The sequence below is a fragment of the Vicia villosa genome, unplaced genomic scaffold (genome assembly GCF_029867415.1).
Source record: "Vicia villosa cultivar HV-30 ecotype Madison, WI unplaced genomic scaffold, Vvil1.0 ctg.005783F_1_1, whole genome shotgun sequence".
Classification (NCBI taxonomy): Eukaryota; Viridiplantae; Streptophyta; class Magnoliopsida; order Fabales; family Fabaceae; genus Vicia; species Vicia villosa.
Window position 1 is genome coordinate 41,862 of NW_026706682.1, and position 10,906 is coordinate 52,767.

General features: G+C 34.6%; 1 protein-coding gene across 2 annotated transcripts; it reads left to right on the forward strand.

Annotated features, from left to right (window-relative positions):
* Nucleotides 1–5,675: 5,675 nt before the first annotated feature.
* Nucleotides 5,676–10,388, forward strand: LOC131642767 (protein FAR1-RELATED SEQUENCE 5-like). Of its 2 annotated transcripts, none has more exons than XM_058912984.1 (3): nucleotides 5,676–5,812; nucleotides 7,265–7,708; nucleotides 9,024–10,388. In XM_058912984.1, exons 2-3 carry the CDS (start codon nucleotides 7,271–7,273, stop codon nucleotides 9,225–9,227), a joined length of 642 nt encoding a protein of 213 aa, XP_058768967.1. In that variant the 5' UTR covers nucleotides 5,676–5,812; nucleotides 7,265–7,270; the 3' UTR covers nucleotides 9,228–10,388. The 2 variants fall into 2 exon arrangements, with proteins under 2 accessions (XP_058768967.1, XP_058768968.1); XM_058912985.1 differs by lacking the exon at nucleotides 9,024–10,388 and adding an exon at nucleotides 8,319–9,016.
* The last annotated feature ends 518 nt before the right edge of the window (nucleotides 10,389–10,906 follow it).

Below are 10,906 nucleotides of genomic sequence, written 5' to 3' on the forward strand. Positions count from 1 at the left end.
TCTTGATGAATCCAATGGTTGATATTTATTCCTCTCATCTCTCATTATAAAATGCTCACTTGATATGCTCCCTATATATATATATATATATATATATATATATATATATATATATATATATATATATATATATATATATATATATATATATATTACTTTCGCACCGGTTCCGACCTACATAGTAGATCGACTAATCTGGCTCGTGCTACGGAGACACGTAGACTGGTCAAGTGTTGTTTCTGTCAGGAATCAAACTCAATATTCCCCGATTATCGTCATTTGCAGAGACTCGTTTGCCACTCGAGCCCAAGTGCTTGGTTATATATATATATATATATATATATATATATATATATATATATATATGTCATTTATATCATCGATTTCCTTTTTTATTATTTATTATTATTTTTTATTTGTTCTTACATCGATGAAGAATGCTTCTAAATAATGGAGTATCCTTCATCCTCAAAATTCACGAGAATAGGAATATTTTTTTCATTTGCTAAAAGCTCTCCAACAACACTATATGCTATCGGAAGCTCTTTCTCCTTTTCATCATCAAACTTCTTTTTTGAGCCACTTGGGTCGCATTGCCTATTTTTTTATGCGAACTTCCTTCATTTCATCTTTTTTCTATAGATTTGTTCTGGTTTTAGTGGGAAAATCTAAATAATCTCCCCTTCTAAATCTAATCTTCAATGGCTTTCTTCAGTTGTATGCACTCCTTGGTATTCTTGTTGTTAATTTTATGGATCGAAAATATCAATATTTATTGATGTCGAGGTGTTCTTAGATTTGTTTCAGAGCCTTCACTTGTTCACCCATGAACTCCGTGTTAATGCATTCATACATAAAATATATTCTCACAATGTGTTCAAGGAAGTGTAATCCTGGTATCTAGATGGTTGTATCCTTTTAATTTCTCGACCTGATCGAATGTGTTTCTTAATTATTCTTCTTCTTTCTATACCTTGCTTTGTCTTCTCGGTTCACCTTTTTCTTTTCTCGACCTTCTCCAAGACATCTCTGTAAACCTCATTGCTCGTGGCTAGATTTTTATTGTATTGTATGTATATGTAGGCCCTCATTACGGGCATTTAGACTTTGTATGAAATACAAACTCAACATATACTTCTTTGTTTCATCGTAATCACTTGTAACCAATATGAATTTCTTATTGAACCTTTCAATATACGATATAAGGATTCATCCTTTCCATGCCTGATTGAACTTAAACTTTGCACCAATTTTGGGTCGCCTATGGAATTCCCCCCATAGTAAATTGACTCATTCCTTACCTCGTCTAAACCAAGACAAGATCCATGCTTTCAAGGTGAGAATAAATAATGTTTGCTTCTCAAGTCCTCTAGCTCCTCTAAAGTTTATGAGGATGTCAATAAGCTTTACAAGCTTGTTAGGGTCGATCATGCCATCGAAGGTTCCCATCCCCGATTGTTTTTGGAGTTCAATATGTATTAATATATATGATACTCATTGATTCTCGAAGTTGCATGTCCCTAACACATTAAGAGGGATTGTTTTGTTGCTTATCCTATCACTTCATGTTTAGTTTATTTTTGTTCATTGAGTCTCCTTCATAATTGCACATATTTGAATCAAGTTTGAATCGATTCATTTTTAAGGAAGCACAAATCAGTTATTATGTTTGAAATTTGATCATGATGATTTAAGTCAATTTCATGAGTTAATGAAACTTGAACCATAAGTGATATAAATCAAGTCATGTGGGAAGTGGAATCTCAGACTATTTGAAAAATTGAGATTTCTTGTGTGTGATTCGAATAACTCACAATTCATGACTCTAAAAAAAAGTGGCGAAAAGGAAAATTCTGGTGTCTGCGATTCTAATCACAATTTATACCTGATTCGAATCATGTAACTCTGTGACTCGAATCACAAGCTTCCTGGAAGCCATTGACTTGTCTGATTCGAATCATGCTTAAAACATTATTCAAATCATGATCCTGTGTGACTCGAATCACAATTTTAACCTGATTCGAATCAAAGGAAAATGAGTCACTTTTCTTCTTAAGATCTTGTTTCACACTACTTACTCATTTGACTCAAATCATGCGATGCTCTAGAATTGAATCTAACTAACTTTTTCCATCCTATTTTGTGTTTAATTCCAAACACATATAAAACCCTTTTTCCATCATTTTCACATATAACCTTTACAGCCTTGACAACTTACACAACTTTGAAACAATATTTTTCAGTGTGTTTTTTCTGAAATCAACACCATCTCTTTTTGAAAGTTTAAAAACTCTTGAAACGAATTTATTTCATCTTCAACCTCTAGTTTGATTTCGTATCTTGATAACGAGATATTTAAAATTTATTGTGGGATGCGCCATCTTGAAACTAATTGTTCTTGAAGATTTGATTGAGAGTTTTAGGTAGCTTGCAATATTGAGGTTATTGTCATTGGTGCTGACAAATTCCAGTGAAAAGAAGGAGGTTTTTCTCTCCAGATTACTTTAGTAGTGATTGTGTGGAATGGGCAAGGTGAAGTTCTTCTCAAATCTTCATAAAGTTCATCGCTTAAGAAATCGATGGGATCAAGGGGTGATTGCCACACACGAAGACTATGAGCAAATTGGTGATACTGGGAAATTTAAGAAGCGTGAATTGAGTAAAGATTACGCATAAGAGTTTGACATTACGATGTATACAAGTTAAGATCCAAATAGGATATTTATTTGTCTCGACATTATTGTGGGTTCTTGATTGTATGAACTATTGCAATATTTGTCAAAATAAAAAGGAATAAATCGGGTTCTAATGGAAAACCATTGAAGAGTGGAGTAGGCAAAGTGAGAACGAACGTCGAACCACTATATATCCCAGTGTACTCTCTCTCTCTCTCATTTAATTTTTGTAGGATATGGCATGCTTAGGTATTCAACTCTTAGCGTGGTTTATCATTTATTCAATTGGTAGCGATTTATCACGTAAGGTTAGATTTTGTTACAATTGGTGCCTAATTTAGCTTTCGTGGTGATTAAATTCTGGGAAACTAGTGCTGTTAGAATTCGATCATAATTGAAATATCGTACAAAGCATATCTCGTATAATATAAAATTGTTCAATTAATCATTATTGAACAAAATGTGAGTTTTTTGAATTGTGTATTTGTCGACGTGATCAAAATTCAAATAAAAGTATAATCTTCATATTTTTGTTATAAACCTTTCGCGCACAATTTTGAAAAATCTCTGATATTCTTTTTATGTTAAATTAGTCGAAGTTTTTTTAAAAGGGTCTATTCACCTCCCACATATACTATTTTCTTACTTTATATTCTCACCCAACAATTGACACTAAGAGCTGGTATTTTAATTGTGTCTAATCGACTCCAAAAGTTTGAGAATATATAGGACGATGATGATCCAAAAGGAGCATATAATAGAACACCTATTTTCAAAGGCGAAAATTATACTTATTAGAAAGCGAATATGTATGTACACTTACTATTAGTTGACAAAAATCTATGGTGTACTGTCACCGAGGTACCATTTATCTCTACGGACGATAATAACGTTGTTAACCATACAAAAAAATTAGACAAATGATAAAACCAAAAATTTTTCAATAGCCTATCTGAAAAACACCCCAGATCTATACGGTACTAATACCTAGAGCTGTCAAAATGAGCTACCCGGCTCGTTTAGGGCAGGCCATGATGGGTCTGGGCTTTATAGGGATGAGTAAAAAAAGCCCTATTGTAATATAGGTCTCAAAATTACTAACTGAGCCCGGCCCTAGATGGCTTCGGGCTACCCGACCCTAATTGGACTTCGGGCTACCCGACCCTAAACGGACTTTTTTAATAAAAAAATAAAAATAAAAATCAATAATATTTATTATAAACAAAATCAAAAATTAATTATTTTAAACATAATACATTTTTAATTACTATATTATCTTTTATAAATACTACAATGTGTTTTTAGATATAATACATGTTAAATTGTAGAAAATAATACTCAAATATTTAATATAAGAGAAACTGATAGAATACGAGGAAATAATGTGGATTATATTAACGTATAATATTTAAAAGAGAAAGATTGAATATAATAGAAACAAAATTTAGTGAAGTGAGAAAAATCAATGTCTTATTTTGAAGTAACACAATATAAGAATTAATATAATTTTTTAAAATCTATAGTTGTTCGGGCCTAATGGGGCTACTCACTATCTATATGAGCTAACCCTAAAAATATGAGCTCTAATTTGAAGGCTCAAACCCTATGATCTTTCGGGCCGGGCGGACGACCCATAGGATTGGACGAGCCCATTTTAACAACTTGATGCCCACTCCGCCTCATATTGTGCCGGAATGGTATTTCCTACCGATCCATGCCATTCTTCGTAGTATACCTGAAAAATTGGGAGGTGTAGCCGCAATAGCACCCGTTTTTATATGTCTGTTGGCTTTACCTTTTTTTAAAAGTATGTACGTACGTAGTTCAAGTTTTCGCCCTATTCACCAAGGAATATTTTGGTTGTTTTTGGCGGATCGCTTACTACTAGGTTGGATCGGATGTCAACATGTGGAGGCACCATTTGTTACTGTTTGACAAATTCCTCCTTTTGTGTTCTTCTTGTAGTAATACCCAATCAAAATGAACATTTCTTTATCCACCTCCTTATGGGGGTGACCCCCAGCGTAAACCCCTAAATACTCCTGCTTCGGAAATGCATTTCCGAAGAATTGTTTTTCAAATTTTTTTCAGAATTCGGAAATGCACTTCCGAAAACATCAAATGAGGGTGTTTTCGGAGATGCATTTCTGAAAACACCCCTTTTTTGAGTTTCGGAAGTATACTTCCGAAAAAAATGCTAAATGGGCGCAATTAAGTATTTTTTTTAATCTATTCATCATTGTTCAACTCATCATTTAATATATTCAATATGATATTTAGCTTCTAGCCATGCAATTCAAAAATCACTATTATATTAGGTTATGCCATACTTTCTGGTAGTACACATCTAGTCATGACAGTCCAAAAATCACTTGTGGTACACATACTTTCTGGCTTTGATATTCGTGAAAAGTAAAAAAGCTATCAACTGCATCTACTAATCACACTTTTCAGTCCTTTAATAAATTAAGTTATGCCAAAATCATTGTCCAAAGATATTCGAAACTGCTTTTCATCATTACTTATCTATCATAGTACAATGACATTTAATTGCATCTTTTCTGCTTTTCAATACTTCCTGACTTCCCCGTGTCTTTTTTCGGAAGTATACTTACGAAACACCCAAAAATGGGTGTTTTCGAAAATGCATCTCCGAAAACACCCATATTTAATATTTTCGGAAGTGCATTTCCGAATTCTGGAAAAATTTAAAAAAAAAAATTATTTCAAAAATGCATTTATGATGTAAGGATATTTTTGATTTTTCATCGGGGGTCGCCAAGAGCATAGAGAGGTAGATACAAAAATTCTCAATGGGTACCAAATAATTAAAAAATAAATAAAAATAAAACAAATGAGTTAATTGGAAAAGTGCCAAAATTCATGTCTTTTCTCAACCATGAAACAATCGTGACGGCTAGATTCTAACACATGCACACGAGTCAGTTTCTTATTGGTCTACCTAACAAGGAACCTAAACAGTAAATCAATCCCCAAAATCAACCCTCTTCTAATTCTCCGTCATTTATCCAGATTCACATACAACACGCCGCACTAGATCATTTCTCCTCTTCCTTACTCAAATTTCCATCTTCGCTCCAAATCGTCTTCAAAACCTCTCCCTCTTCTGTTTCACAGTAAGCTACGCTCCCATGTCGTTTTTCAAAATCCAAATTCTTTATGGTTTGCATAGCTGTTTTGTTAGAGCTTTTCTCAAAAGTTGATTCTATATAAATTTAGTGAGACCCATATGAATTTTAACTAATAAAATGTATGACAGGTCTTGTTAATTAGAACTATAGAAGTGGATAGCTTATTTGTTGATTATTCCTGTATAGATTTGCAGAATAAGTTGTTACTTTGATCTGCATTTTGGTATAAACTCAAATCAATTATGGCTTTAATTGTTTCAAATAATAGTTTCAGTGTTATAACTTGTAACTTGTAAGTGCATTGGCTTGAAAAGAATCAACTTAATTTGGTTGAAAAAGAAGGATTCTTGTTCGGAGCTTTTAATCATAATTGGGCTTCCAAATACAGGGCTTTTTAATATATAGAATCTTAGGTGAGAAGGAATATGGACAGGTTTTGATCTTGTCTAACCTTTGTGTGCGTGTCCATGGATCTTGCTCTTAGTTTGGTTTACAATTGAAAACCCGCAATTTTATATGACATTTGCAGCGCGAATCCGATAGATGGAAGCATTGTTGTTGGAATAATTTACTTATTCACTAGTTATAAAATACTCACCTCCTGCTTTTTGAAGTTGATGCTGGAATACCTAGAAAAGAATAGCTTGTAAGTGGAAATATGTTGAAGAAAAGAAGATAAAGGAAATTAATAACTCAAATTTTATCATCATTGGCTAATGGCTTCTGCTTAGATAACATCAACTAATTAAAGAAACTCGCTTTGCTGTCTGATTCCATGTTTCTTTGAACTAATTGGCTTAGTTTTTCTTATCTTTTCTTTTATAATTTCATTCAACTTTTAGATACTTGCACTTGTGGCACTATGTAAATATTAGTTGGCTATTGAAAGTTACATGGTCTCTTGGTTGCCGCCATAGGGAATGAGGTATGGATTGGCCAGGTTGGGGGAAGAATAGAATACTTTTCAACACAACAGTACTAACAGTGACCAAATTTGTGTTCTAGCGCACTTTTTGCTAAGAAAGGATAGACATAGACCTTCATCTAGAATTGATTTTTGAGGCCTGTAGAATGTTATACAAACTGGTTGTTAGTTATGAGCACTTAATCTTGTTTTGGAACTAATATTAATGTTAACATGATATACCTGTGGTATGACTATGCGGTATGAATTTTGACTCATCTTAAAAATGTAACTCATTTTACTGTTCCTTGTTTTCCCTCTCTCCTTTTGGCTGATCCTATGTATCAAGCTGTTATTTATGTTGTCTAGCTGATAAGAAATAATAACCTGCTGCCGACACTTCAATTATAGTTTTTGGTTGATCGAGTATATATATGCATCTGTGAATTCTGAAACACTGAGTTTTTACATATAAAAGTTCACGACTATTCAAACATTTAATAATGTATATCTTGATATAACAAATTGGGCAGATTTTTATGGATATCGTGGTGGTGGATTCGGACAAGGGAAACGAGGCAGATCGTAGCTGTCTAGAAGAGAGTACAAGTATATTTAATGGAGTCGAAGTTCAAGAGCCATATGTGGGCATGGAATTTGATTCTGAAGAAGCTGCCAGGACATTTTACGTTGAATATGCTAGACGGGTAGGATTTCTTGTACGCGTTATGCAACGTCGACGCTCTGGAATCGATGGCAGAACTCTTGCTCGTCGACTTGGGTGTAACAAACAAGGATTCTCACCCAATAGCAAGGGAGCATTGGGGCAAGAAAAAAGACCAAGGCCCAGTGCCCGAGAAGGTTGCAAGGCAACAATTTTAGTTAAGATGGAAAAATCTGGAAAATGGGTTGTCACAAGATTTATAAAGGATCACAACCATCCACTAATTGCTACAGCTAATGGTTTCAGTACAGAGGTGAGTTTTCTGGTTGCTTATAATTTTGTAACTATAACTTTCCACTCTTTTAGGGAAATCTTGGTTGGTTCTTAGGCATGGACTTTAGCATATACTGAGTACATCAATGATAATAATTATGTTTTTTATTTTATTTTCATGCATCTGCCTTGCAAGTGGCTCTTTGGCGCACAGAAGAGAAAAGTCGGTCATATTAATAAATTGAAAAAAGTACACCAGACACGACACCGACACTGACATGTCAACACTGATAATAGTTTTAAAAAATGAGTAAATTAAATGTAATCACAAGTGTCGATACATGTCGGGTGAGAAAATAAATAAATGATTAGTGAGTGCATGCTGCGCTGTCATCTCTAGTTAGAGAAAGAGATACGAATAAGATAAGGGTTTCATTTGATCACTTTAAAGACAGTGTTGTTAATTATAACGTTAAAAAAATTCGAATTAGTTGTTATTGTTTTGCGATATGCTATGTGGTACAAGTTTTTGTTAGAGAGCGGTTACAACAGAGCTATAAAACTATTGTGTAATGGAATTTGAATAAACCCTTATCTTGTTTGATCCACAATTGACAATATTGTTTGATGCACCCTACGTGATATGGCAGGCAAACCATATACATCAGGAGGAATGTGTTGAGTTACATTGCAACTCTTTTGTTGTCTGTTGTATGGTAATCAACGAACCATACGAAAAATTTTGGGTGAGAAGAGGGATGAAAAGGTGAAGAGGTTGAGAGAGAGGAGGGGGTTAAGGAAGGGAGTCATTGAGAATTGCAATATTTGGTTGGGTGGTTTTGACTTATAGATGTTGTACATCAGATTAAAAACTTTCCCATGGTTTATAGGTGTCATGCGTAGGTTGTGTCTGCAGCTCGTAATCTTCTGTGGCAATGCGAGTCATGGTTATGACAACATTTGCTTCGCCCTTGTTGGCTTTGCTTTTTTTAGATACAATCCACCATGAACGATATTTAACGACACTGGTTGCAGCAGCTGGATTGGGAGGATCAGTATTTTCTTATTCGAGATACAAGGGGTGATAATTGGGAAGTAAATAATGTAATTGTGGAGTTATGGATGGTTTTTGTTGTTCGATTACATTAAATTGGATGTTTGGTACATAGAGGTTTAAAGAAAGTTAAGCACATGAACTCGACTTCTTGGCCTCGCCGGAATTGATTCTTGTGGGCACAATTGTTTTGCAACTTTCATACTAATACATTTTTTGGTTATTTTTTATCTTTTAATTTTAAATTCTACTTGATCTGTTGATCCTTACCGTTTCAATTTAATTTTCCTTCTACGTGTAGGATGATAAAGATAAGAAAATTGCTGAACTTACTATGGAGTTGGAGCACCAAGATGAACTTTGTACTGCATATAGAGAAAAGCTACTCAGCTTCATAAACAATGTTGAAGAAGAAACAGAGGAAATGTCCACAAAAATTCAACTAATTATTGAAAATATAAGGAGAGCTGAGTCTGAAATGCAAAATTGTTCTCAGAACAGATAGCCTCGGGACTGTACTTGAATGTATAAAAGAGTAGAACCAACAGTGTGCGTTTAGAAAACTTGAAAATCATGGTGAAATATCACGGTGAGACAAAAGCCATACATACTAGCTTCACAAAATTACGGTGAAAAGAAATCTCAAACTTGCGATAGCGGTGACCCACCGTATTACCGAACTTATGCAAACTATACTATTTCGCTAATTATAGTATTCCATCTGTTCCTCTCTTTCTCCCCGTGAGTTGAGGGAGAGGAGGTGAGTAGCACCTTAAAGTAGCATGCAGATGTTAGTACATGGTCTATTCCAGAGTGTAAAGCAATATCAAGTATTGAAAAAAAGAAAAAGAAATAAGGTACTAGTCCTATATATCATATAAATGTGTCTATGGCAATCCTCCAAAACTTTAACTTTAGGGTAGCAATTTTGCTCATTTATGTTAAATATGCTAGCTCAAGAGATGAGGTTGCTCTCACATATTTATATATAAAACAGTCCGGAAACCTTAGCAATGTGGGATTTCAAACAAATTCTAACAAACACAAATACCAACTTCAACACCCACCCTCACGCCTAGCGTGTAGGCCTGAGTCAAATGCCCACATTGCAGTCCTTAACCCGACTCTGATACCATGTTAAATATGCTTGGATCTCAACCCTAAAAGCTAGCTCAAGAGATGAGGTTGCCCTCACATATTTATACACCCAACAGTCCGGGAATCTTAGCAATGTGGGACATCACTGAATTGCAAATGCATCAGAAATGATCTACTTTATTCATAGGTTCTAATTTCTTTTATAGGAAATACATAAAAACTGCAAACAACAGAAAATCCTAAAATAAAGCACATGATTCAACTAGCTCTACTAACAATGAGAATTTAGAAAAACAGAAAGTGACATGTTCTAACATAAAGAATAGGTCTTTATTGAAATAACTAAAACTTACACAACAATCCATCCCTTAAATTGAACTCGATCAAGAGTTTCAGTTCACAACAGTCATCCCAAACGCTTCTCTAATCATTTGAAATGATGTCATCTTCAAAGGCTTTGTCATTATGTCGGTCAGCTGCTCCTCAGTGCTGGAATAGACCAATTTAACGACACCTTCCATTGTCATTCCTCTGAGAAAATGGTATCGGACCCTTATGTACTTTGACTTCCCGTGCATGACTGCATTTTGTAACAACTTGATAATGGATGTGTTGTAACAAAACATAACCATCTCTTCATCTTGTTCATGCCCGATTTCTTTCAATGTCCTCCTCATCCAAATGGCTTGACAAGCACATTTAGCTGCTGTTACATACTCTGCTTCAGTAGTTGACAGAGTTACGATTGGTTGCTTCCTTGAGGACCATGCCACAACTCCTTCACTCATCAAGAAAATATAGCCTGAAGTGCTCATACTGCCATCCACATCTCCCGCGTAGTTACTTTCAGTGTAGCTTAAGAGTGCACTCTTCCTTTCACGTTGATACCATATCCTAAATTCCATAGTTCCCTTCAAGTACCTCATGATTCCTTTTGCAGTAGCAAAATTTAACTCAGTAGGATTTTCCATAAAACGACTAATAAGACTTACCACAAACATCAAGTTAGGTCGTTTGGCTGTTAGATGCATTAAGCTGCCCACCATTTGCTTATATAATGTTGAGTCGGCCTTCACACCAGCTTCA